Source organism: Pan paniscus, chromosome 10 (assembly GCF_029289425.2).
Source record: "Pan paniscus chromosome 10, NHGRI_mPanPan1-v2.0_pri, whole genome shotgun sequence".
In the NCBI taxonomy this organism is placed as follows: domain Eukaryota; kingdom Metazoa; phylum Chordata; class Mammalia; order Primates; family Hominidae; genus Pan; species Pan paniscus.
In genome coordinates, this window is record NC_073259.2 from 45,163,263 (window position 1) to 45,190,350 (window position 27,088).

Below are 27,088 nucleotides of genomic sequence, written 5' to 3' on the forward strand. Positions count from 1 at the left end.
TGTGGGGGACTAGCATTGATTCTGCCCTCTTCTCTTTTCAGCTAACCTATGACTATCAGTTTGATTTTGAGGACGATCAGCACAAGATCCCCTGCCACTGTGGAGCCTGGAATTGTCGGAAATGGATGAACTAAGAAGCTTTGAGGCTACCAGGCAGGGGAGTCCCCCTACCCACAACCTCTTCCCTGAAAGGGATGAGGGGGAAGAGAGGTAGCAGCCAGAGCCAGGACCCAGGGCTGGGGCTGCCGGCTGACCCGGAGCCCCTGGAGCAGGAGGCTGGGGCAGAGGGCCCTAGGCCAAGCCCACCCTGGGCACCAGGGACAATCCTCTTCCCCACCACCGGCCCTCAGGCTGGCATCTCTGCCCCCAGCTCCAGGAGGGGCCAGACAGAAGCAGCCATTGGGCATCTCAGGTTTGAGGGGGATATGGGCCGGGAACTACCCAGAAGCATCTGGGAGGCAGCAGGGTGGGGGAAGAGGATGTGTGGCCGGGCCTCACAGCCCTGCTGCTCCCACTGACCTCTCCGGCCCAACTCACGGCTGCAAAGAGACTTGACTAAGCTTGACAATCCCAAAGGCCGGGTCCCACACCTGGCCCTGCCTGCCGGGTCCTGCCCCCACCCTCACCCCCATCCCCCCTCCCTCTTGATCTGTCTCTGTTTCCCTCTTTTCCTCTGTGTTTCTGTCTCTCTATGGGTTGTGTTTCCTTGTTTTCCACTCTGACAAATGCAACATGAACGGGAAAGAGGCGCCCAGCTGCCTAGGAGGGCAAGCTGGGCAAGCCGGGCAAGGAGACCCCGCACCCACACCTACCTCATTTAAGTGTTGGATTTTTTGCTGTTTTGAAATGTGAGACCCTCTCCAAGCCCCCTACTGCCCCAACCCTCTCCCCCACCTCACTGCCCTCTTCTGAGTGGGTGGAAGGGGGGTAGGAGGAGGAAGAAAAACAACAACAAAAAATCCATCTTTGTTTTTAATTATGGGCATGGGATGGTGGTTGAGGCAAATGATGATGAAGATTGGGGATGACTGGCCCCTAGTTGCTCTAGGACTTCCTTCTCCATCTGGACATGGGGGCAGGAGGGAGCTAAACCTAGGACCAGGATATCTCCCTCCTGTTTTCCCAACCTCATCATGAGCCTGTTTGCCCTCCAGCCCCTGGACGGGTTGGGTGGGGGGTAGGGTGAGGGCTATCCCTGAGTGGCATGCCCATACCTAGTGAGGCAGGGTGTGGCCCAGAGCTCCCACTTTCCCTCAGTCACCAAACTGCTGCTGGTCTGGTGGGAAGGGGTGGTGATGTGGGGGTGGGGGAGCTTAGTGTCAGCGCGGGGAGGGTGGGGGGTATTTATCTATTTATACATGGGATTGTACATAGTCTTGTGGGGCATGGGGGAGCCGGCTGGAGGTGAGAACCCTCCCCTCTCCCCCCACCCCCCGGGGAGAGCAAATGTAAAACTACTAATTTTTGTGCTTTATATATTCTATATAAATATATCTATTTTCTTTTTACAAAACCAGTTTATAAATGGTAGGGGGGTGTGGGGCGGACACATGGAGCTCCCCTTGTGGGGGGGCCCCCTCCATTACCCGACCTACCGCCCTTTTCCTCACCCCCCACCCCACTCCCCACCCCCTGGCTGTGACTGCTGTAAGATGGGGGTATAGAGGCTGGGCAATTCCCACCCCCTGTTGTATAGTTGGACTATGTTATAACGCACAAAAGAGAGCTGACCCCAGGGGGAGCCAGAGGGTGATGGGTTCCTTGCCTCCCTTTCCTTCCCCTTTCTGCCCAAGCTTGTGCTGCAGTTGAACCTCTTCCTGGGGGTGGGAGTAGGTAAGGGGTGGGTGAGGCCCCAAACCCCTCTCTGGTAGGGAACCGTGGGGATGAAGATGAAGCTTATATGCAGTTCTCTTCTAGGGGCTGTGGGCAAAGGGCATTTTGTAATTAATATTTTCAAGAATCAGATGTCTGGAGTGTAGGGGTGGGCTTGGTGGTGGTGGACGGGCGGGCCTGCTGGAGGGGGAGCTTGGTCGCTGTTGTGATTTTAGGTTTGTTTTTGTTTTGTTTTGAATTTGGGGGGTTGTGGATTGTTGGGGGTAGGGAGATTTTTTTTTTTAAAGCTGCTTCCTCAACTGTTTCAAGCTGCAAATGTTTAAGAGAATAACACCCCCCACTCCCACAGGAACCGCTGTAATTAAATCAGACAGTAGGAAGACTGGGCTGCTGCCCTCAAAGCCACAGCCCTTGGATGTTCCTTTTCCGAGAGCAGAAGGTCTAGGCTACAGGGAGGGGGAGATTGGCTCCCGTGAGTCAGGCTGTGTTTGGGGCTTGGGCCCTGGGATTGGGAAAAGGGGATGGGGCAGACTTTGTAAGCATATGCTAGGTATCCGATAGTCCTGTAGAATTTAGTGAAGAAACCTTATACAGTTTTTAATTTTTATATAAACTATAACTCAGACCCAAGCTACAAGGTTGGAATTTTGGTTGGTTTTTTTTTAAGTACCTTGCCTGTATAATTGCATCAGAATCCCCCACCCCACCCCCCGCCCCCGTGTTTGTATTTTGGGTTGGTTTACACTCGCACATACTCAGTTTTCAGTTTTCCCCTTTACAGTCTTCTCCCCTCACCTCCAGGACCCTCCCCCTTTTTAAAAAATAAATCGCTGACAAGTGTGAATCCCGTGAAGACTTTATTTTGTGTTGTGTGTATCCTGTACAGCAAGGTTGGTCCTTCGTAACAACGGATGAAATGGTTCCCTTTTTTAAAGCGCCCTCTCTCCCTCCACCCTCAGCGCCCCTGTCCTTGGCATGTTTTGTATCAGCGATCATTCTGAACTGTACATATTTATGTTGCGAGAGGCAAAGGGCAAGTTTTGGATTTTGCTTCTTCCAAGTTTGTTTTTAAACGACAAATAAAAAAAGAACATTTTAAATACAAGCGCCTCCGTCCCATGACCCTCGCCGTCAGCCGGATCCGTGCGGTCCGTGAGGACCCGGGGGAGGGCGGTTACCGAGGCCCGCCACCGCCGGAAGGGTGGGTTCCTTGCCTTTCGCCCCAGTCTGGCGACTGCCATGACGTGGGCGGAAGTGGCGTCGCCGCACCGGATGTGGGGCGGGGCCTGCCCCAAGAGAGTTTCCTAAAGCGAGGAAACCAAGCCGGGCGCCTCTTGCAATGGAGACGGTGAGGAGTGCAGGAGGGCGGTCGGGGGCGCTGTGGAGCCTAAGACCCCCCCCGCCCTTAGGAGACCGGGAGGGCCGGGCAGGGGCTGGCGCTGGTGTCTAGCAAACAAAAAGCAGCCGGGTGTCTGCCCTATCCCGTGACCCTGTCCCTCCGCTTCTTCGTTGGGCGCATCTCCTAGAACTGGGCCGCGTCCCCGCCGCCTTTCCGTACGCGGTACCCTTAGCCCAAGCAGGCAGTGACTCCTGGCTCCCTCCTTGGGGCCCACGTATGCCGTGGCAATCTCAGGCCTCCTTTCCTATTGGCACCTCAAGCCCTTTTAGAGGTTTGAGAGCGCAGGGTTGTGAGCCGGCTTTGCTGGGTGAGGCACGGGGCGTCCAGAGGGATCTCCGCTTGCAGGTAGCTCCTGGACCTCGATGGTCTTTCTGTGATCCCTGCAATCCCCGGCAGGAGGACATCTGAAGATCTTTATACTGCGTCCAGTGAAGTCACATTCCCTTAATAAGACCGAGAATTGAGGTTTGCTTGAAAGAGGAAATCTTGCAGTGCTAGAGGCCGATGTGTCCCTGGGCAATTTTAGGTCATGGCCCGCTCTGCGACTCTAAGCAGGGGTTTTGGCATAGCTCATTCTTGGCGAGCAGGCATTGACCAATTGTGGCAGGGCCCTGTCACCCTCCCACAGATGCTGCGGGTTGTCTGCTACATGTTTGCACCCACCCTCACTCTCAGGAGTCTTTTTCTAGCGCTCTGTAACCCCTCCCATACACTTCCCTCTCCACAGTTTTTAACCATGTGTCTTCTTTCAGGCAGAGTAACTCTTTCCATCTTGGTTTTTATCATCTGCTACTGTAGTTACGAAAGGACTGCAGGTTCACTTTGCTTTGGATTACATGCCCAGAGTAATTCTTTGCCACACCGTTTCTCTGCTCACAGAGAGGTTGTTTCTTTCAGGTTTTCAAAAAGAAAACCGACCAAAGTACTAAAATGATTCGCCGTTGGTCTCCCAGGCAAGGGAGCCAATTCTGACTAATCAGGATAATCTTAAACAAAAATAAGGAGTCTAATTCCATTAAATTTAAAATGACATGTCATATTCTACTTACTTGTAAATGTATTATGGTTTACAAAGCACTTTTATATAGATTTTCTAATTTAGCCTTTACACTTTATGTACTGGATTAGGCTCTGGGGTAGAAGTTAAAAAGAGGAAAAAGAAAACTCAGCCAGGTGTGGTGGCTCACGCCTGTTATGCCAGTACTTTGGGAGGCCAAGGCAAGTGGATTGCTTGAGCTCCGGAGTTCAGCATCAGCCTGGGCAACATGATGAAAGCCTATCTCGACAGAAACAAAAATACAAAAATTACCCAGGCATGGTGGTGGTGGTGGTGTGTGCCTGTAGTCCCAGCTACTCAGGAGGCTCAGGTGGGAGGATCGCTTGATCCAAAGAGGTGGAGGCTGGAGTGAGCTGAGATCATGCCACTGCACTCCAGTCTGAGTGACACAGTGAGATCCTGTCTCCAAAAAAAAAAAAGAAAAGAAAGAAAACTCCTGCTTTGAAAATGTTCAGCCTAACTGGAGTGAGGGTGAGGGCAAGCCAGCAACAGCTGTTATTTAAAGGTAGACTATAATAAATGCTATCATCAATATGAAAACAAAGGACTGTGACAGAATAGCTGAGAGAAAAATTACTTTGGACCTAGGAGAGGGCACTGCAAATTGAGAGAACAGTGTGAGCAAGGGCACTGAAATTGGGGTATGTAGAGAACTGGGGGTGAGCCAGCGGCATGATGTTGCTGGCTTTGGATTTTGGTCACAGTGGGAGAAAAGACTGGAAAAGCAGGCTAAGATCAGGTTGAAGGTATTACACACCATGCTAAATTTGAACTTTGTTTTGTAATAGGGGACCCATGGAAGATTTATGAGCAAGTCAGTGAATGTCCTTTAGGAATGTTCGTAGCAGCTTTCTGTACATGGACTGAGCTACTTCGAAAAGTAAAGTTTCTTGTTAATGGGGATGAAAGTCCCTTCCAAATCCGAGATGCTTTGGTGAACAAACTTGGTGAAAGCATGAAAGATAAATTGAAGAACAGATAGATTTGGGCCAAGGACCCCAGTTTAAACAACGTTGCAGAGGTGAGAGGTAAAAGCCTAAATTAAGGCTGTGATATTGGCAATGAGAGAGATGGATCTGAGACATTTCTAACATACCAGCTTAGCTGATAACTGTTAAGAAGACAGCTGTGCAAAACAAACAAAAAAATAAGATGGGAACCACAGCGAGAATAATAGGATTGGAGGGACAAATGTTTTGTTTCGTATTCAAGCATTTGAGGAGTCTCTGTGACATCTATGGTTGTCAAATAATTGGAAATGTAGATCAGAAGTTTGGAAGAAATTGCGAGTCTATTTGTCAGATGTAGACTGTGTCTCTGTAATATTTTGTACTTACGTGGTACACTGGTACTTTCTCAGGTCCCTTATGTTATTAAAAGTAGAAAGGAGGCCAGGAGCAGTGGCTCTTGCCTGTAATCCCAGAATTTTGGGAGGCCAAGGTGGCCGGATGGCTTGAGCCCAGGAGCTCAAGACTAGCCTGGTCAACATAGCGAGACCCCATCTCTACAAAAAAATACAAAAAGTAGCTGGGCCTGGTGGTATGTTCCTGTAGTCCCAGCAGCCCGGGAGGCAGAAGTCGGAGAAGCTGGGGAAGTTGAAGATGCAGTGATCTGTGATTGTGCCGCTGCACTCCAGCCTGAATGCCAGAGTGACACCCTGTCTCAAAAAAAAAAGAAAAGGTAGAAAGGAGTAGATGTAATTACATAATCCCCCCTCTGATATGGTGAAACAGGCAGAAAGTTGAAAGTCACGGCCAGGCTCGGTGGCGCATACCTGTAATCCCAGCAGTTTGGGAGGCCGAGGCGGGTGGATCACGAGGTCAGGAGTTTAAGACCAGCCTGGCCAACATAGTGAAACCCCATCTCTACTAAAAATACAAAAAAAAACTTAGCTGGGCGTGGTGGCAGGCATCTGTAGTCCCAGCTACTTGGGAGGCTGAGGCAGGAGAATCGCTTGAACCCAGGAGGCGGAGATTACAGTGAGCCAAGATCGCGTCACTGCACTCCAGCCTGGGAGACACAGCGAGACTCTGCCCCCCCGCCCAAAAAAAAAGTCACATATGCAGTTGTGTTTGACTCTCTTATGTTGGTATCTGTATTTCTAGTTAGCTCTATGTTTCTTTCCTCCCTCTGTAACTTAGTCTTGGGCATATCTGTTCATATCAGTGTGCATCATTCTTTGAGAATTAAAAAACAAAACAACTGTGAATTATATGCAAAACCCTGTGCTTGGTGGTATGGGAGATACAAAGTATAAGATAGTTCTAGGCTTCCAGGAATTTATAATCTGTTTGGATAGATAATGAACAAAATAACTGTAGCACAGTACAGTATATATCATATGATGGGTAAATTCTACAGAAGTAGCTGTTTTTGTGCCTTTGTGTAGATCTTTGTGAGACTCTGATATATCATGTGTCTATCTTTATCACAGCCCTCTCTCCCACTTATAAGTGATGAGGCTGTTGTTCTGATAGTCTTGCCAAAATGGCAGGCCAAGCTGACAGTCTTATGCAGTCCAGAGGGAAGAGAGGGAGATTATCCCCCTTACTCCCTGCACTCTCCCCTAGCCCATTAAGGGAGAAAAGTTTAGGGCTGTCTTAAACTTCCCTGGTTTAGGAAGTTTGTCAGCCAACCTCCCAGGTTGAAGTTTTTAATGTCATGTTACTACAGAAGCTATGGGGATGAAGTATGGTTTTATTTTGGAGATATCACCCAGAGAAAATGGAGCCAAGACTGTTGATGCTAGCAGATGAAAATTGTTGTGATCCCTTCTGGGTTCCTAAATAACAATGGCATTTCCAAATGTTCCCACTTGAGGGAGCACAGAAATGGTTCTAAGTTTTGTCTAGTCAAAGCACTCTCTAATCTCAGACTATCTTGGGAAGGGAAACTTGGAAAACCAGCATCCCCTGGCTATAGCAGCCTTTGACTCACAAGGGTGCTGAGTGGACTCAAGTTCCCAGTTTCAGAACATTCGTGTTCCTTATCCACCTCTCAGTCATTCAGGTTTTGACTGGCTGACAGTCAGCTACTGGGATCCTCCCCAGTTATGGCTCTCTCTCTGCCATGGAGCTAGACAATGGTGGAACCAGTGTCTGTGGTTCTAGTGCCTACAACTATGCCTAGTGAGTGTCTGTGTTTGGGGAAGACAATGCTGTCTCTCTGGCTTCCATGTTTTAATAAAGTAGATCTGTGAGAATCTTGTAGGGGTTAGCCCTAAGCTCAGATCTTTAGTCTTAGCTTTTAGGACCTAATGTTTCATTAGGCAGTATAGTGTACAAGAACATGAGCTTTGCAGATAATGCTCGTTCAGCTCAGAAGTGGATAGAAGCATTTCTGGAAGGCACAATATTGTAGCAGTATTGGTTTCTTCTCTTCTGTGATTCCAGAGAGGTAGAATTTCATCAGAATGGAGTAAATACATTCAAAAATTTTATAAAAATGGCCGGGCGTGGTGGCTCATGCCTGTAATCCCAGCACTTTGTGAGGCCGAGGCGGGCAGATCAGTTGAGGTCAGGAGTTTGAGACCAGCCTGGCCAACATGGTAAAACCCCATCTCTGTTATAAATATGAAAATTAGGTGGGTGTGGTGGTGCACGCCTGTAATTCCAGCTCTCAGGAGGCTGAGGCACGGGAATTGCTTGAACCCAGGAGGAGGCAGTTGCAGTGAGCCAAGATCACACCACTGCACTCCAGCCTGGGCAACAGAGCGAGACTCTGCCTCAAAACAAAACAAACAAAAAAATTTACAAAAATGAACACTGCCAAGATAAACCCAACCAAACTCTTCATCAGTTATAAGAAATTATTTTGTTAGGTATACGTAGTTTTTTAAAAATTTGTTTTTTCAAGTATGTTATTTATTAAAATTTTGATGTAAACAAAAGCAAACCACAAGCTCTGGAACCAGAAGATAGGTGTTTGAATGCCTACTCCACCCCTTATCAGCCATGTGACCTTGGGCAAGTTGCTTAATGTCTCTTGACCCTCAGAGACAATCTGTGAAAATAAGGCTAATAATAGTATTTACCTCAGGGTTGTTATGAAGATTAAATGAGATCATATTTCTGAAGAGCCTTATAAGGCTGGGTGCAGTAACTCGTGCCTGTAATCGTAGTGCTTTGAGAGGCCAAGGAGGGCAATCACTTGAGCCCAGGAGTTCAAGACCAGCCTGGGCAACATGGCAAAACTCCATCTCTACTAAAAATACAAAAATTAGCTGGGTATAGTGGCTTGCACCTGTAGTCCCAGCTACTCAGGAGGCTGAGGTGAGAGAGGATCACCTGACCCCGAGGAGGTCAAGGCTGAAGTGAGCTGTGATCACACCACTGCACTGCAGCCTGGGTGACAGAGCGAGACCTTGTCTCAAAAACAGAAAAAAAAAAGGGTTTGGCGGGGGCAGTGGCTTTATAGTGCTTTAAAGAAAGTCATTATTTGTTCACCAGCCCTTCCCCTAATGTTGCTAGGCTAAAATGGATGGAACCAGGTTAAGCTGAATCTGTTTTCTTATCTCTCCAGGTCATTTCTTCAGATAGCTCCCCAGCTCTGGAAAATGAGCATCCTCAAGGTAAGTTTACTGAAGAAAGGAAACTGGGCATGAAAACAATAGCCTGATCCTAACAATGTCTTCAACAATGCTTTTGAATCTCTCCCCTGGGAAAATCAAAGCAGGACCAGATAATGTGCCAAACCACAAAAATCAGTGACAGTAGTTTGGCAAGATCACCCAGGAATAAATCTTGGGCAGAGTGGGGATGATTAATATCTTCAGTTATCAAACCACTTGAGAGAAACATCTGAGGTACAGGCAAAACTTCCATAGGCAACTCTGGGCTGGCTACCATGTTTTAGAAGTCCTGGGTATTTTCTGCATAGTCCAGAAACAGTGCTACCAGGATTTTATCACCCAGCAAGCTCACTAAAGCCACTGAATGTACACCAAAAATTATGCAAAGGGCTTGGTGCAGTGGCTTACGCCTGTAATCCCAGCACTTTGGGAGGCCGAGGCAGGTGGATCACTTGAGCTCAGGAGTTTGAGACCAGCCTGACCAACCTGGTGAAACCCTGTCTCTACTAAAAATACAAAATCAGCCAGGTGTGGTGGCGCATGCCTGTAATCCCAGCTACTTGGGAGGCTGAGGCACAATTGCCTGAACCAGGGAGGCAGAAATTGCAGTGAGCCAAGATCGTGCCATTGCACTCCAGCCTGGGCAACAAGAGTGAAACTTCGTCTCAGAAAAAAAAAAAAAAAAAAAAAAAAAAATTAGGAAAAGGCTCTTAGAACTAATCTGGTAATAGAAGCACTAAACCTCTAAAATCCAGAGCACAGGGAAGACAGTTCCAGTGCTGGCCAGTGCCTATTGCATTAGCACCAAGGCAGAAACTAGAAACTCAAATTGCCTACATGGACCAAGCAGTGAAGTGAACTACATATGAAAAGAAGGCGACAGCTGGGCCGGGCATGGTGATTCATGACTGTATTCCCAGCACTTTGGGAGGCCAAGGTGGGTGGATCACCTGAGGTCAGAAGTTGAAGACCAGCCTGGCCAACATCGTGAAACCTTGTCTCTACTAAAAATAAAAAATTAGCTGGGCGTGGAGCTGCATGCCTGTAATCCCAGCTACTCGGGAGGCTGAGGCAGGAGAATTGTTAGAACCTGGGAGGCAGAGGTTGCAGTGAGCCGAGACTGTGCCACTACACCCCAGCCTGAGCGACAGCACAAGACTCTGTCTCAAAAAACTAAAGAAGGCAGCTGGGTGTGGTGGCTCACACCTGTAATCCCACCACATTGGGAGGCCAAGGCAGGTGGATCACCTGAGGTCACAAGTTACAGACCAGTCTGATCAACATGGTGGAACCCCATCTCTACTAAGTAGAAAAAATTAGCTGGGCTTGATGGTGGGCGCCTATAATCCCAGCTACTTGGGAGGCTGAGGCAGGAGAATCACAGAATCGCTTGAACCTGGGAGGCGGATTTTGTTGCAGTGAGCCGAGATCATGCCATTGTACTCCAGCCTGGGCAATAAAAGCGAAACTCCATCTCAAAAAAAAAAAAAAAAAAAGGCGACAACTATCTAGGTCTGGTCAACTAAGACCTATTTTTGCCAGATCTTCAAGTCTGGGCACAGTGTAACACCAGCACTTTGAGAGGCCAAGGCAGGAGGATCACTTGAGCTCAGGAGTTCGAAACCAGCCTGGATAACTTAGTGAGACCCTGTCTCTACAAAAAATTAAAAATTTTTTGCACTCCAGCCTGGGCAGAGAGTGAGATCCTGTCTCAATTATAAACAAACACTGAGAAAGCCAAATCCAATATGTTTATGGGCCTGTGGCCTGAATGATAGTATTTAACTATCAATGTAGTATATGTATCTTCAACTGGTGTCCAAAGACGTGTTCTTGGGAGTCTGAATTCTCAAGTTTGAATAACAATGGTAGGCTTCCAGTTAAAGACGGTAGATTGGTAGATTGGGCTGCGCGTAGTGGCTCATGCTTGTAATCCCAGCACTTTGGGAGGCTGAGGCAGGTGGATCACTTGAGAACAAGAGTTTGAGACCAGCCTGGCCAACATGGTGAAACCCCGTCTCTACTAAAAATATAAAAATTAGCCAGGCATGGTGACACGTGCCTGTAATCCCAGCTACTTGGGAGGCTGAGGCATGAGAATCGCTTGAACTCAGGAGGAGGAGGTTGCAGTGAGTGGAGATCGCACCACTGCACTCCAGCTTGGGTGACAGAGCAAGACTGTCTCAAAAAAAAAAAAAAGATGGTACATTGAATATATATTCACAAAAACTCCCCTAAAACCACCATAAAGGAATTTTTTTAAAGAAAAAGACACAAACACACCATAGGGAAAACAGGAGAGGAGATAATAGCAATGAATTTTTGGAAGCTGAAAAGCAGACAAAAGAGTGATGAATGACTTAGACCTGAGAAAACTGAATTATAACTAGCAGTGAGGAAAGCCAAGAAGCATTGAAGGTCTAAGAAACAGTCAGATCCCAAGACACCCTACCCCATTGAGTACAGTGGGCAACTCTGCCTCCCAACTGTGGCAGAGATTGGAAATCTGGCAAGGGACTCGGGCACAGCTTAGGGCTGAAGTACTGCACTGAAAACAGGAGCATGTAGTGAACTATACTCGATGCTGAGCCTCCAGCCCTTTTCCCCTTTTCAGTTTCCAGAGCGCTGGCAGAAGAGCCTTCACCCTCCAAGCATGAAATTGAATAATCCTTCTCTCCAGAATCCTCTTGAAGGGAAGTCCTAAAATATATAAGTATTGAATGTTCCCTATCCAAATGACTCACTGTCAGCAAGGCTCACTTACACACTTAGAGCTTCCACTCAGCTTTAAAGCCTCCACTCTTAAGTTATGGTTTAAGTTCTCCTTTAAACTAGGGATTACCAAACATCTAAAGAAAGGATCTGTGAAAAAAAGTGATCCAAACTGCCCCCCACCCCACTCTGGAATGTACCTTTGTTTTACTCTGAAGGCTGTATCTCCCTGGTAAAAAATAAATAAAAATGAAAAAGCAAACTGCCTCTCCCAACCTCATGTACACACAGAAGAAACAAACAGGAAAAAAGCAACTGGAAGGAAAAGATGAGAAGAAAACTTTAATAACATTAATATAATCTTAGGTAAAGGAATATATTTCTCAATACCTGTGAAAGTAGTATATCTTTAAAGAAAACAACAGCCGGGCACGGTGGCTCACGCCTGTAATCCCAGCACTTTGGGAGGCCGAGGCAGGCAGATCACCTGAGGTCAGAAGTTTGAGACCAGCCTGACCAATATGATGAAACCCTGTCTGTACTAAAAATACAAAAATTAGCTGGGCATGGTGGCATGTACCTGTAATCCCAGATACTCGGGAGGCTGAGACAGGAGAATCGCTTGAACCCAGGAGGTGGAGGTTGCTGTGAGCCGAGATTGCACCATTGCACTCCAGCCTGGGCAACAAGAGTGAAACTCTGTCTCAAAAAAACAAAAACAACAACAACAAAAAACCTTATTTCCACCATGAAACAAGTATAGGATACAATTTTTTAAAGAAGGAATTTTCAGAAAACAAAAAGGAACTCTTGGAAATTAAAAATATAGTAGCAAAAATTTAAACCCAGCTGGAGGTTTCAAAAATCAACATGAGGAAATTTCCCAGAAAGGAGAGCTAAAAATCAACAAAGTAGAAAATAGGAGAGAAGGTGCAGTGGCTCATACCTGTAATCCCAGCACTTTGGGAGACTGAGGCGGGAGGCCAGGAGTTCAAGACCAGCTCAGCAACACAGCAAGACCCTGTCTCTACAAAAAAATAAAAATTAGCCAGGCATAGTGGCATACACTTGTAGTCCCAGCTACTCAGGAGGCTGAGACAGGAGAATTGCTTGAGCCCAGAAGGTCAAGGCTGCAGGTGAGCCATGATCTCGCCATTGTACTCCAGCCTGGGTAACAGAATGAAAGCCTGTCTCTTTAAAAAAAAAAAAAAAAAAAGGAGAGGAAAGATTCCAACAACCCACAAAACAAACAAACATTTAAAGGATCAGTCTAGGAGGTCCAGTATCTAAATAGGAGTCATAGAAAAAGAAAAATGGCAACACAGAGGGAAGGAAATAATTGAGGAACTAATTCAAGAACATTTATTGGAACTTGAGGACATTAGTTTTCATATTGAAAGGACCCATCGAATATTCAGCACAATGGATGAAAGTGACCCACCCAAAGCACAGTCATCCTGAGATTTCAGAACACTGGAAACAGAGATCCTATGAGTTTTCAGAGAGAGGGAAAAAAAGTCACATACAAAAAGTCAGAATTGCCTTGGACTCTCAACAACACCAGCAGCTAGCAGGCAGTGGAGCAATGCCTTCAACATTCTGCAGGAAAACACATTCCAAGCTTTCCTGCAGATTCTCTATTCAGCCGAATTATAAATCCAAGGATGAGGGTAGAATAAAGATATCTACAGGCTGCAAGGTCTCAAAAACACGTACCTCCCATGCACCCTTTCTCAGGAAGCTACTGGAAGATGTGTTCCACCAAAATAAGGGAGTAATCAAAAAAGATAAAAACGCGATATAGGATATAGGAGCACCAGTAGAGGAGAGACGTGAAAGGGGTACCCAGGATGGTGATGAAGAAAGATCCCAGGATGACAGCAGTGCATACCAGACAAACCAGCCCAGATTTGAGCAGGTCAGAAGGCTCCAGGGAGATTTCTTTGGGTAGTTTAAATTTTGATAGACTGTCTAATGCTTTTGAACCTCTTGAAAGGAGATTTAAATAGTTGGTGAAGCATTTGGGGGTTGGATTAGTTATAAGAATTATACATAGAAAATTAAACAAAAGGAGAAGACATTAACTCCAGGTAAAACAAAGTTGTGAAGGAAGAAAAAAAAATCAGAGTTTACTATTTGGCTTATCTCTGAATAGTAAATATTCAGTCAAAATGATTTAAATACTGGCCGGGTGCAGTGGCTCATGCCTGTAATCTCAGCACTTTGGGAGGCCAAAGCGGGCAGATCACATGAGGTCGGGAGTTCGAGATCAGCCTGGCCAATGTGGTGAAACCCTGTCTCTACTAAAATACAAAATTTAGCCGGGCATGGTGGCGGGCACCTGTAATCCCAGCTACTTGCGAGGCTGAGGCAGGAGAATCGCTTGAACCTGGAAGGCTGAGGTTGTAGTAACCTGAGATCGTGCCACTGCACTTCAGCCTGGGTGACAGAGCAAGACTCCCTCTCAAAAAAAAAAAAAAAAAAAGATTGAAATACGGATATAACCAACATTATGGTTTAGCTCCTGGAATAATGAGGAGAATGGGAAGTACGTGTTTGTGGTGAAGTCCTAGTAGGAGAGAGAACTAGAAATTCTCATCTTCTTTGGTAGATAGATGATAAATAATGCCCCAAAATGAAAAAAAAAATTGGAAACTAGCAATACAAGCATGTTATTTAAGGACATAGAATTAAGTACCAAAATAATCAACTAAGGTAGATAGATGTTCTCATCCCTGGGGAAGGGTAGTACAGGGAGGTGGGTTGCAAGGAGTGCATTTTTTTCTTAACAAAATTTGTAAAACTGTTGGACTGCTTTAACTGTGAGTCTATATAACTTTGGTTAAAAAAATAAATATTAAAAACCAAATTGATTAAAGACTTAAGAGTATGAAGTTTGGAAACAGATCTGGGTTTGTTTGAGTCTTTCTTGCCACTTATTAATGGTGTGACCTTGAGCAGTTTATTTAACTACACCTATTTTCTCATCTGAAACATGAGGACATTACTTACACATTTGTTGTAAGGATTAAATTATGTAATTTTTTTTTTTTTTTTTGAGACGGAGTCTCACTCTGTCGCCCAGGCTGGAGTGCAGAGGCACAATCTCGTCTCACTGCAACCTCCACCTCCTGGGTTCAAGCAATTCTCCTGCCTCAGCCCCCTGAGTAGCTGGGACTACAGGCACGTGCCACCACGCCTGGCTAATTTTTGTATTTTTTTAGTAGAGACGGGGTTTCGCCATGTTGGCCAGGCTGGTCTCAAACTTCTGACCTCAGGTGATCCACCCACCTTGGCCTCCCAAAGTCCTGGGTTACAGGTGTGAGCCACCACGCCCAGCCAATGTAATTTATTTATTTATTATTTTTTTTTTTTGACACGGAGTTTCACTCTTGTTGCCCAGGCTGGAGTGCAATGTTGCGATCTCGGCTCATCGCAACCTCTGCCTCCCGAGTTCAAGCAATTCTCCTGCCTCAGCCTCCCGAGTAGCTGGGATTACAGGCATGCGCCACCATGCCCGGCTAATTTTGTATTTTTAGTAGAGACAGGGTTTATCCATGTTGGTCAGGCTGGTCTTGAACTCCCGACCTCAGGTGATCCTCCCACCTTGGCCTCCCAAAGTGCTGGGATTACAGGCATGAGCCACCACGCCCGGCCTCAATGTAATATTTTTAAGTGCATGTAGTATAGTATGTAGTACATTCAAGCTATTATTTTGGGAGATTACTTCCCTAGTTTAGAGCAAGCAATTAAAATCACAGGAATAGAAAAAGGTAAACTAGCCAGGATCTCCCATTTGTCTAGAGTAGGTGGGATGATTTCTGATTTACAGGGTGATCCCAGAATGGACTATCAGGGTGTTTTGAGCCAGGTTGATTGAGCACTGGGCTCCAACTTATTGTTAATGAGAAATGGCCCAACTTGGACCATGACTTTCCCATTTGCAGGTCTTAGATTTTTTTTTTTTTTAATTGAGACAGGGGTTCGCTGTGTTGCCCAGGCTGGCCTCGAGCTCCTGGGTTCAAGTGATCCTCTGCCTCAACTTCCTGAGTAGCTGGGATTACAGGTGCTTGCCACCATCCCCAGCACAGTCTTGGAAGAATTTTAAGAAGCTTACTTCATTGAAAAAAGAGGAAAGTGAAAATGTGCTAAGTATATGAAAGGGAAAGCTTGGATTAAAGATGAGAAACATTTTTAGACTATAACATGTTAAAGAGAGATACTATAGGCTTTATGTTTTAGTCAACTTCTTTTACCTATAGGGACCAATAGATAAAGTCTTAACCTGGAGACAGGGGTTGGATGAAATGGTTTCTAAGAGGTTTATCCAGGTTTTGTGGAAACAATAGGAACAAGACAGATAAAATAAGGGGTCTTATTAAAAAATAATGCTCTAAATATTTGAGATACTAGAACACTATTTTGTTTTCTGTCTCTTTTGATTGGGAGTTTTTATGTGGAAGGAAGCTACTAACTATCCCACCCTATGCAGAGACCCCAGAATCCAACAATAGCGTGTATACTTCCTTCATGAAGTCTCATCGCTGCTATGACCTGATTCCCACAAGCTCCAAATTGGTTGTATTTGATACGTCCCTGCAGGTGGGTGAAATCCTCTTTTCCCTTCCCCCTTTGGAGCCTGTGGTTTAATACCTCTCATCCTATCTCATCCTAAGGGTAATATCCTTATCCTTCTGTGAAGTTAGTCTCATGTTTTACCCAACATGCCCAAACACTGTTCTTTTTTTACAGTCCTGCCCCTGTGGATTTGCCTTTATGATTATTACTGTCTTGGCTACAGGTGAAGAAAGCTTTTTTTGCTTTGGTGACTAACGGTGTACGAGCTGCCCCTTTATGGGATAGTAAGAAGCAAAGTTTTGTGGGTAAGCAAAAGTTTCTGGAACACAATATTATTGGCATCTTGTGCTGGGCAGGGAGACAAGCTTCAGGCAGTGCTGAGGGCTCTGTCTTGTCCTCTAGGCATGCTGACCATCACTGATTTCATCAATATCCTGCACCGCTACTATAAATCAGCCTTGGTAAGGAACCTTAACCCAATGACCAAAATCACTTTCCCTGCCCTAAATCCCTCATTCTCATTTCTTTTTCTCCAAGCAAGCCACGAGGGCTTAAGGAAGCAGAGAGATCAGGTCTCAGATTCTGTTGCTTCTGCTTTCAGGTACAGATCTATGAGCTAGAAGAACACAAGATAGAAACTTGGAGAGGTATGTAGAGAATTGGGGTTATAAAAGGATAAAGGGATGGCGGGTTTCTGGGAAACACTTTTCCATGGTGGTATTTTGTGACCCATCCCTTTTCCCTTCAGAGGTGTATCTCCAGGACTCCTTTAAACCGCTTGTCTGCATTTCTCCTAATGCCAGGTGAGTTCCAGTTACCCATCTGTCCAAAAAGTGGAAGAGATTTTGCCATCAGCCTAGCTAATGCCCTAGACACCCAGGGAAAGGGGAAGAAGAGAGAAAAGACACACACACACACACACACACACACACACACACACACACACACACACACACACAGTCTCTCTCTCTCTCTCACTCTCTCTCTCTCTCTCTCTCTTTAAGTCTGGCCTGTACACTGCCCCCTTCCCTAACCATCAGTTTTCCCTGTTTAGCAATACACTGTATGGACCTGTTTAATCACCCTCAGCCCCAGCACTGTGGAACTTATTATCTCCCACCCTCTCACAGCTTGTTTGATGCTGTCTCTTCATTAATTCGGAACAAGATCCACAGGCTGCCAGTTATTGACCCAGAATCAGGCAATACTTTGTACATCCTCACCCACAAGCGCATTCTGAAGTTCCTCAAATTGTTTGTAAGTGCTCCTCAGCCCAGTTCTTTTTTCTCTTTTTTCATTGATTGATTGATTGATTGATTGATTGAAAAGAGAGACGAGGTCTCACTGTGTTGCTCAGGCTAGTGTCAAACTCCTGGGCTCAAGTGATCCTCCCGCCTCAGCCTCCCAAAGTGCTAGGATTACAGGTGTGAGCCACTGCATCCAGCCCCACTTCTTATTTATTTATTAATTTATTTTGAGACAAGTTCTTACTCTGTTGCCCAGGCTGGCGTGCAGAGGCGCTATCATGGCTCACTGCAGCCTCCAACCTCTTGGTCTCAGGTGACCCCCGACCTCAACCCCCAGAAGAGCTGGGACTACACGTGTGTACCACCACACCTGGCTAATTTTTTGGTATTTTTATAGAGATAGGGTTTTGCCATGTTGCCCAGGCTGGTCTCGAACTCCTGGGCTCAAGCAATATGTCCCCCTCAGCCTCCCAAAGTGCTGGGATTATAGGCATAAGCCGGCACACCCAGTCCTTATTTCTAATATACTGGGTTGGAGGGGGTATCCAAGGGTGGCTTTGGGTGCCTTGAAAGTTAAGCTGATGGTTCTTTCCTCAGATCACTGAGTTCCCCAAGCCAGAGTTCATGTCCAAGTCTCTGGAAGAGCTACAGATTGGCACCTATGCCAATATTGCTATGGTTCGCACTACCACCCCCGTCTATGTGGCTCTGGGGATTTTTGTACAGCATCGAGTCTCAGCCCTGCCAGTGGTGGATGAGAAGGGTGAGAGATTGGGCAGAAGGAGAGGGAGGGAAGATCCAGGCAAGTCAGGGTGGCTCCGGGAAGATCTGCTTTCCCCTCAGCTTAGCCAGGAGGGTGATTCTATGAGTAGGGGGAGCTTTAGATCCCAGATCCTCCTTACTGAGCTGCCTCTGTCCCCCTAGGGCGTGTGGTGGACATCTACTCCAAGTTTGATGTTATCGTGAGTGATTGTGGAGGGTCTGGGAGGTAGGGAAGTGGTGGGGGGGGCACTGTTAAATATGGAGAGGGAGAAGGGAGTCTCTTCTGTGATCTAAGGGTCTTAGAAGCTTCCAGGCTTTCAAATCCTATTTGAAAAGGAATTGAATGAGTTGGGTATGGCTTGTGGCTGACAATTGCCCTGAATCCCTCTGTTGAGGTTGGATGGGTTCAGGGTTTGGAGGCTGGCTCTCTTGCTTCCCTGCAAGCTACTTCCTCTGTCTCCCCAGAATCTGGCAGCAGAAAAGACCTACAACAACCTAGATGTATCTGTGACTAAAGCCTTGCAACATCGATCACATTACTTTGAGGGTGTTCTCAAGTGCTACCTGCATGAGACTCTGGAGACCATCATCAACAGGCTAGTGGAAGCAGAGGTAGGGAGGCCAGCAACCCTAAAGGAGCTGAGGGGAGCAGCCTTGAGAGTGGGGTTTGGCAAGGAGAGTAGGGGCAGAGGGGCTTCCCCTGAGGCCAGCACTAAACATTCCCTTTCTCCCTTGTTGCTCTGTGCCAGGTTCACCGACTTGTAGTGGTGGATGAAAATGATGTGGTCAAGGGAATTGTATCACTGTCTGACATCCTGCAGGCCCTGGTGCTCACAGGTGGAGAGAAGCAGCCCTGAGCTGGGGGAAGGGGTCATGCAGCACCGGGGGATATGCCCAACTCACTGCCTGCTGGAAGCTCTGTGGGAATCAGATGAAACATGAGGGAATTGTGACTCTGTTCCCTGTTCAGGGTCCCCTGCCCTTCTATCTGGGAGCTAGGGAAGGTATGGGGGAGGAAAGAGAATGGATTTATAGCTACCCTTACCCTCACACATACACTTGAAAAAACTTTCAGCCTAGCCAGTTCTAGCCCCTGTCCTCTTAGATATATCCCCCTTTCTGGGTGAACTATAGGCTCTGTGCCTCTCAGACAAATTCTGATCTCTAAGAGATCCCCAGACCTCACTTGCCTCTGCCTCCATCTCGGCCCTGATTCAACCCTAAGATAATAGCACAACAAAATTCTTCATAAAGATATTTTTATTCACCTGTTCCATGCTATATGGAGGAGGCCAAGTCCATTTAGTGACATTTCTTCCCATAATGTGAGTGGGGAGGATTGTGGGGAGGAGGGGCTTTGGGTTCCTGTGTTTGTGCATATGAAGGGAGATGGGGGTTAGGTGGAGGAGGAGGGCAGCGTGGTTAGCTAAGGTTATTGCTTTTTGTGGCAAATCTAATTAAATGACAGGAATCTCTTCACGATATTGCAGTGTTTGATTTTTACAGTTGATGGGTACTACCTTCCTACTTTATATGGCTTCTTCAACTGGTCATTAACAATAATAATAACGTGTGTACGCACACACACATGTACACACACACGAGTAGACAGACTTAAGGGTCTCCTTTGGGCAGAGAATCCTGCCACCATTATCAGCTTTTCTTAGTTGGGGAAGGTTGGACTGTTTGGCTTTTGCTGAGTTGGCACTATCTTTTTTTTTTTTTGAGATGGAATCTCACTCTGTCGCCCAGGTTGGAGTGCAATGGCGCAATCTCAGCTCACTGCAACCTCCGTCTCCCGGGTTCAAGTGATTCTCCTGCCTCAGCCTCCTGAGTAGCTGGGACTACAGGCGCGCGCCACCACACCCAGCTAATTTTTGTATTTTTTAGTAAAGACGGAGTTTCACCCATATCGGCCAGGCTGGTCTCGAACTCCTGACCTTGTGATCTACCTGCCTCAGCCTCCCAAAGTGTTGGGATTACAGGCATGAGCCACCGCACCCGGCCGGCACTATCTTTAAACCTACAAATCCCTTGCCTCTTCCAAGGTGAGAATGAGCTGGATGGTGGGAGAACAGCAGGGCAGTGGTCACTCCATCAGATCCATTCCCTGTATTGAAAGCATGTAGACCCAAACAGCAGTCAGCACCCAACATCAGAAGAACTGCTAGACTGGAGTATGAGCTAAATTTGGGTGCCAGCTCACCCCAGCCTTGCAGGTATGATACAGTTTCCCATCCAAGCTAGGAGCAATTTCGGAGTCATTCCTTGCCCCTGCCCCACAGTGCCTAACCCCTCTGATAACCCTCCAGCCAGGGCATACTGGGTTCTCCTGATGGAACACAGGGAAAAGCATCAAGGCCCTCATCAGATTCGACCTGAGGAAGCTTATTTTAAAAAAAAGAAGGTGGCCCTCATCAGAGCTCAGCTTTCAGTGTTGCATCATGGCTGTGGAGGAGCCCCTGCTTCTGCCTTCACCCCTTTACAGCTCTCACAGCACATTCTCAACCTTGGGGGAGGAAGGCTTCCAAGTTATTAGAATTAGAGTATGTTTATGTGTCAGGAGGGTAAGCACATGGTGGAAAGGACAGATGGCCCCTTATGTCACATTCCCTCATTAAGGAAGATTTGCCTAGGGAGGAGGCAAGGGCTTTAAAAAGCCTCAGGACTCTAGTAGGACCTAGGGTGGAAGGAAGTATCTTCGAGTCAAGTCATCAGTGCAGCTGGCAGGTGTGTGGAATCAAGGAGGGTAGGGTGGATGGGACAGGGGATGTTTGCGTTCTCTCTAAAGGTTTGTGTTAGGGAGCAGAGGCCTGGTTTTGTTGAGTTGTTTCTCAGTCTGTCAGTCTCTGCCCCACAACCTTTCTGGTTGTTCCCCTTCCCCTTAAAAGGAAGGGTCTGGACCCAAAGGGCTCCATGTACATTAGCGGAAAACTAATTGGGAACTCTTGCTTCTCCCATTTCCCTCTAAAACCCAACCTATCCGTCTCAGTGTGAGGACGAAGCTGAGGGAGAGACAAGGGATGAAATTTGGGAGACTCACAAGCTTCTATTCTTACTATTCCTCTCCAGAGAGGCAAATTATCCCTTCTTCCCGAGGAACCATGCCCCACACACTCTCTTTCCCCTCTCTCTGCACTGCTCCCCTCCACTGAAGCTGCTGCCATGGTTGCCAGGCATGGTTGCTAAGTCTCTGCATGGAAGGGTTGGCGTGGGCTGTGCTGCCACTAACATTACCATGGTGAATCAGGGGACACCTGGTATAAGCTTAGGAGGAGGGATCATGTGGATATAAGCAACAGCCCCCCAGGACAGAGGCAGCCCAAAAGGTGAGCATCTGGAGCACCACTTAAGGTGGGGGCTGAGTGAACTAGGCATTGTGGTGGTGGTGAGGGGGAGTTCTACATTGAAAAAAATAAAGGCCACTTTTATCATTTCAGTTGCTAGGGGATTAGTTTTGCCAAGCAAACACATCATTTCTCCTCCATCCCCCTCTGGAAGGGTGAGAGTGCATAAGCACTTACTCTGTCCTCCATAAAGCTGGGCAGGCTGTGTGGGCACAGAACAATATAACCCCCAAATCCTGGCTTCTGGATTGGAGGTGAAAGCCTGCTGCTGTGGGAGGGCTCCCTGGCTGCCCAAGGACAAACATGTAGAATGGAACTGGTAGGGCAGCTTGGGTGGCCAAGGCAGACGCCTGTGTCCTGCTGTACCAGCAGTCCTAGGTTGCAGCACTGAGCTGACAAGGAGATACGGGTGTAGGGGTCACCCTTTTTGAGCTTAGGGAAGGCAGCTCTCCCTCAGAGTCGCACAAAAGCTTGGTAAAAGCCACCGCCTCCTCTCTCCACCGCATGGGAGCTGGTTACTCATCTCATCTCTGCACCCGAACAGCCACTGCCGCTAAAAATAGCCCCCCAGCCGTGGGCCAGCCCCTCCTGCACCCCAGCCCCATGGAAACCAGCAGAGTGGCAGGCAGAGACCTTGAGTTCCAATCTCATCACTCTATGTTGGGGAAACTGAAATCTGAGGTAGGAAGCCAGGGGCAGAACCCTGGTGGTCAGGCAACCTGACAAGCAGGAGAGTAAAGGGTTAAAACGGCAGGAAGGTTGAAGAAATAGGGGCGGGGGAGGGGGCACTGTCAGCTTGGCAAGAATCATAAGTCCCTCCCCCGCCCACTCGTGCGATCCCATCAGGCTTGGGGGACAACAGCAGTGGGAAGGGGCGTCCAATCCCGGGCCCCAGGGGGCGGCCGTGCACATGGGGGAGGTAGCAGCGCGGAGCAGTCCGCGCGGTGTCACATGCGCGCGCACACACAGAGACAGGCACACACACGTGTGCCCGGGTATATATAGTTCCCAGTCCCCGGGCCCGCGGCTCTGCAGTGGGCGCCGGCTCCCTGGGCTGGGAGGGGGCTCCTGGGGCGGGTGGGAGGGTGGGGGGCCGGGGTGGGGTGGGGCAGGATGCTGGATGGCCCACTGTTCTCCGAGGGGCCTGACAGCCCCCGGGAGCTCCAGGATGAGGAGTCTGGCAGCTGCCTCTGGGTGCAGAAGTCCAAGCTATTGGTGATAGAAGTGAAGACTATTTCCTGTCATTATAGTCGCCGCGCCCCTTCTCGACAGCCCATGGACTTCCAGGCCAGCCACTGGGCTCGCGGGTTCCAGAACCGCACGTGAGTGAAGCAGGGGTGAGGGGAAGAGAGTGGTGGGGCGGGGAGTGGGGTCCGGACCTCCCCGCAGGCACCAGCGAGCACTGCTGGTCCCCCTTCTCTTTCCCACGTCTTCCACCCCTGCCCGCTCCCGAGGGCTGGGGCCTGACTCATCCCGTTGTTTGGGGGAACAGAAGTGGGTGTGAGAAAGGGCAGGAGGTGAGATGGGGCAGACGCTGTTAAAGTGTGCATGGAGAGATGGCGAGGAGTCCCGCTTCGACTTCAGTCCTAACATATACGCACGTGCACACGCGCACACACTCACACACACCCCTTCACATGGCTGCCCCAAGTGGTCTCCAGTGCTCCCAGCTCCCCGGACCTCGGCTCCCTTCCCCCACAAACTGCTCACCTGGGTTCCTGCTCATTGTCCCAGGTGTGGGCCGCGCCCGGGATCCCCACAGCCGCCGCCCCGCCGGCCCTGGGCCTCCAGGGTGCTGCAGGAGGCGACCAACTGGCGGGCGGGGCCCCTGGCCGAGGTCCGAGCTCGGGAGCAAGAGAAAAGGAAAGCGGCGTCGCAGGAGCGGGAGGCCAAGGAGACCGAGCGAAAAAGGCGCAAGGCTGGTGGGGCCCGACGGAGCCCCCCGGGTCGGCCCCGCCCGGAGCCCCGCAACGCCCCTCGGGTGGCCCAGCTGGCAGGGCTCCCTGCTCCCTTGCGGCCGGAGCGCCTGGCGCCTGTGGGGCGAGCGCCCCGTCCATCCGCGCAGCCGCAGAGCGACCCAGGGTCGGCGTGGGCGGGGCCCTGGGGAGGTCGGCGGCCCGGGCCCCCAAGCTACGAGGCTCACCTGCTGCTGAGAGGTTCTGCCGGGACGGCCCCACGACGCCGCTGGGACCGGCCGCCACCCTACGTGGCTCCACCTTCTTACGAAGGCCCCCATAGGACCTTGGGGACTAAGAGAGGCCCCGGGAACTCCCAGGTGCCCGCTTCATCAGCCCCAGCTGCGACTCCAGCCAGGACAGAGGGAGGGCGCACAAAGAAGAGGCTGGATCCTCGGATCTACCGGGACGTCCTCGGGGCTTGGGGTCTCCGACAGGGGCAAGGTCTCTTGGGGGGATCCCCAGGCTGTGGAGCGGCCAGAGCAAGGCCAGAGCCCGGCAAGGGGGTCGTGGAGAAAAGCCTGGGGCTGGCTGCTGCTGACCTGAACAGTGGTAGCGACAGCCATCCCCAAGCCAAAGCTACAGGGAGCGCAGGCACCGAGATAGCTCCTGCGGGGTCTGCAACTGCGGCTCCCTGTGCCCCGCGTCCCGCTCCCAGATCCAGGCACCACCTCACGGGCTCGAGGGAAGGGAAAGAAGGAAGAGAACAGATCTGGCTTCCCAAATGCTGGATTCCCTCCCCTAAAAAGCAGCCGCCCCGCCATAGCCAGACACTCCCCAGACCCTGGGCTCCCGGAGGCACCGGATGGAGAGAATCTCTGGGTCTTGGAGAGGGGGCAGGACCGGAGACCCTGGAGGGTTGGAAGGCGACCCGCCGTGCCCACACCTTGCCCCGCAGTTCCCAGGGCCTGTCCCGTGGGGAAGGCGTCTTTGTCATTGACGCCACGTGCGTAGTGATACGATCCCAATATGTTCCAACCCCCCGAACCCAGCAGGTGCAGCTTTTGCCCTCTGGGGTGACACGCGTGGTGGGGGATTCCCCCAGCCAATCGAAGCCCGGCAAGGAGGAGGGTGAAGGGGCCACGGTCTTTCCTTCCCCTTGCCAAAAGCGGCTGTCGAGCAGTCGCCTTTTACACCAGCCCGGCGGGGGCCGCGGGGGCGAAGCTGAGGGCGGGAGGCCGGGGGACTCCTCACTGGAGGAGCGCACTTTCCGCATCTTGGGGCTCCCGGCCCCCGAAGTAAACCTGCGGGACGCCCCCACGCAGCCAGGTAGCCCAGAGCACCAAGCCTTAGGCCCAGCAGCTTCGGGAGCCCAGGGCAGAGCCGAGGGCTCGGAAGTGGCGGTGGTCCAGCGGCGCGCCGGCCGGGGCTGGGCGCGGACCCCAGGGCCCTACGCCGGGGCCCTGCGAGAAGCCGTGTCCCGTATCCGCCGCCACACAGCCCCTGACTCGGACACGGACGAAGCTGAGGAGCTCAGCGTCCATAGCGGCTCCTCTGATGGAAGCGACACAGAAGCCCCGGGCGCCTCCTGGCGGAATGAGAGGACCCTGCCCGGGGTTGGAAACAGTTCGCCAGAGGAAGATGGGAAGACAGCGGAACTGAGCGACAGTGTCGGGGAGATCCTAGATGTCATAAGCCAAACCGAGGAGGTCCTCTTCGGGGTGAGGGACATCAGAGGGACCCAACAGGGAAATAGGAAGAGGCAGTGAGAGGCCCCTTCTTGTATTTGTGTCCCCAACGCATCCATCCTTGGGTCCACTGGTCCCCATTCTTCCCCACAGACTTCCTTTGCTTCTCTTTTCCTTGTATCTTTACCCATACCTGTTCTCATCCTTGAAATATAAATGAAAGGAAGGGAAGCATATGCCCATTAATGATTTTGTTTCAGGAGAGGTGAGAATGAGCAGATTTAATTAATGTCTGTTATGTTCAGGGCACAAGGGTGAGCTCTTCGCAGGGGCTGATGCACTGGGTGTGGAGCTGAGCAGAGAGGCCTAACCAGGATCAGGCAGGAGGTCAGGGATGGTGGCAGCCACAGGAGGGCAGGGTAGGGCAGGGCCTCTGAGGAGGAGGGAAAAAGTGAAGGAGAGGCTTTGGACCTGGTGACAGAGTGATCAGATGACAGAGGGGTTCTTGGGAGAAGAGGCATAGGTCCAGCAACAACCAACAAAGCAGAAGGAGGGCTCACCTTGGTGTCACAAGTCTTGGATTTCAATCCCAACTCTGCCACTGAGTTGCTGGTTGACTGAGGCCAGTCACTTTCCCTCTCCAGGCCTCCAGGCCTCCTGGTATATAAAATGATGGTATTCTAAGGTCCATCCTTCCGTCTCTGACATTTTGAGATCTTTGGAAAGGACTCTATCTCATCCTCCCCTCGACAAGCCAAGAATGAGAATTGGGAATAAGTGAACAGAGTTTGAGGGTTTCTGGGCAGCCTCCGTGTCACCCGAAGTCATGATCAATTCAGGAGACTGCCCAAGGCTTGCAGAAGAGGTAAGGGAGTGAGGCACTCCTATCCCAGTCTCCCAGGTTTAGGTGAGGGCTCCCCAAGGCAGGGCAAGATAGCGGCCCTGTCACTGACCCTGGCCTGTGGTGGTCTGAGCTGGGGAGGGAAGGACACCAATGAATCAGCTTGGGACCTCTTTAGGCCTTCCCCTTTTCCTCCACCCCAATGCTCCTTAGTGATGCTCTGAGGCGTGGCCACGATTTCCCTCCCAGGTGGTATCGCCCACCTGAAAAAATCCTGAGAATTTCTCCCATCTTGGCCTCTTCCAGAAACCGGCCAGGCAAGGAAAGAGGCTGGTCACCAGAAGCCAGCAGGCGTGGGGTGTGATACTCTCTATAGCCACTACAGGGCGCGCGCAGGGCGCGGATCTCCCCAGTTGCTAATCCCGGCTCTGCCACTCGATCCGATCCCTGGTTCCCGAGCGCGGGTCCCCCGCCTTGCAGTCTCCAGCCGTGCGGGGCCGGGAGCAGGCCTCCGGCCTCCCAGACTTCTGGAGCCCACCGGGCCCATCTTTGTACTCATCCACCCCAGCCGGCTTGGGACTCAGACACCGAAGTCTTTTTTTTTTTCTCTCCGATCCTTGGACACCTCCTCTGTCTGCCATTTATTAGCCATGTGAACTTGGCCACATCACTTCACCTCCCTGAGCCTCAGTTTCCTCATCTGTCAAATGGGGGTTTATAAACACCTACCTCGCAGGGTTGTTGTGAGGATTTAATGCGATAATGTATGTAAAGCGCCTTGCACACTGCCTGGCACACAGTCGGCGCTCAATAAATCTAAGCTTCCCTTTATCCAGCCTTGGCATCGTCTTCCTTTCACTGACCCTTTCCCCACAGTGGCCCTCCCCCGGGACTCCTCTGCTACTTCCCGCTCTGTGTGAGGGGAGGAGGCTGCTTTCTTCGTTGGGAGCTCCTGGCCCACCTCTTTTCTCCCCCAGCCGGGACTCTCCCTTCCTTGCCCCCAGCCCACCCCTGTCGGCTCTTCCCACTGCCCTGGCGCCCTCCCCCCAACCCCCATTCCGGGCAAGGGCTGAGTCAGCCGGGGTAAATTTAGCTGCCGGCTCCGCGGGCGCGGGGGCTTCTCCCAGACTCAGTCGCCCAGTCCTGCCCCGGCCCCCGG

At 49.9% G+C, this 27,088-nt stretch overlaps 3 protein-coding genes and 1 long non-coding RNA gene across 16 annotated transcripts in view; 3 read left to right on the forward strand and 1 right to left on the reverse strand.

Annotated features, from left to right (window-relative positions):
- Positions 1-2,938, forward strand: part of KMT2D (lysine methyltransferase 2D) — a 44,882-nt gene extending 41,944 nt beyond the window's left edge. For all 12 annotated transcript variants that reach the window (XM_034935938.3, XM_063593534.1, XM_034935936.3 and 9 more), the window contains one exon: positions 42-2,938. In XM_034935938.3, the coding sequence (XP_034791829.2) occupies positions 42-134 (93 nt within the window). In that variant the 3' untranslated portion in view covers positions 135-2,938. The remainder of the gene's footprint in view (positions 1-41) is intronic.
- Positions 2,674-23,353, reverse strand: LOC134728487 (uncharacterized). The gene is made up of 2 exons (XR_010108930.1): positions 23,216-23,353; positions 2,674-4,688 (listed from the first exon to the last, which is right to left on the reverse strand). It is a non-coding gene; the product is annotated as an uncharacterized LOC134728487 (long non-coding RNA).
- On the forward strand, positions 2,949-19,640 carry PRKAG1 (protein kinase AMP-activated non-catalytic subunit gamma 1). Of its 2 annotated transcripts, XM_003825821.5 has the most exons (12): positions 3,061-3,181; positions 8,811-8,859; positions 16,064-16,173; positions 16,373-16,454; positions 16,552-16,610; positions 16,751-16,796; positions 16,898-16,952; positions 17,280-17,406; positions 17,994-18,159; positions 18,321-18,358; positions 18,624-18,770; positions 18,908-19,640. In XM_003825821.5, the coding sequence occupies exons 1-12, from the start codon at positions 3,173-3,175 to the stop codon at positions 19,013-19,015; spliced, it is 996 nt and encodes a 331-aa protein (XP_003825869.1). In that variant the 5' UTR covers positions 3,061-3,172; the 3' UTR covers positions 19,016-19,640. The 2 variants fall into 2 exon arrangements, with proteins under 2 accessions (XP_034791832.1, XP_003825869.1); XM_034935941.4 differs by lacking the exon at positions 16,064-16,173 and having other exon boundaries at positions 2,949-3,181.
- On the forward strand, positions 22,530-26,760 carry DDN (dendrin). Its single transcript, XM_003825824.6, has 2 exons — positions 22,530-22,827; positions 23,240-26,760. The coding sequence occupies exons 1-2, from the start codon at positions 22,619-22,621 to the stop codon at positions 25,167-25,169; spliced, it is 2,139 nt and encodes a 712-aa protein (XP_003825872.2). The 5' UTR covers positions 22,530-22,618; the 3' UTR covers positions 25,170-26,760.
- The last annotated feature ends 328 nt before the right edge of the window (positions 26,761-27,088 follow it).

Coding starts and splice junctions, on each gene's coding strand:
- PRKAG1 (XM_034935941.4), top strand. CDS start 2,952: ATGACCCTCGCCGTCAGCCGGATCCGTGCGGTCCGTGAGGACCCGGGG. Junction 16,455..16,551: donor TAAGAAGCAAAGTTTTGTGG/GTAAGCAAAAGT, acceptor CTTGTCCTCTAG/GCATGCTGACCATCACTGAT. Junction 18,160..18,320: donor GCCAGTGGTGGATGAGAAGG/GTGAGAGATTGG, acceptor CTGTCCCCCTAG/GGCGTGTGGTGGACATCTAC.
- DDN (XM_003825824.6), top strand. CDS start 22,619: ATGCTGGATGGCCCACTGTTCTCCGAGGGGCCTGACAGCCCCCGGGAG. Junction 22,828..23,239: donor CGCGGGTTCCAGAACCGCAC/GTGAGTGAAGCA, acceptor TCATTGTCCCAG/GTGTGGGCCGCGCCCGGGAT.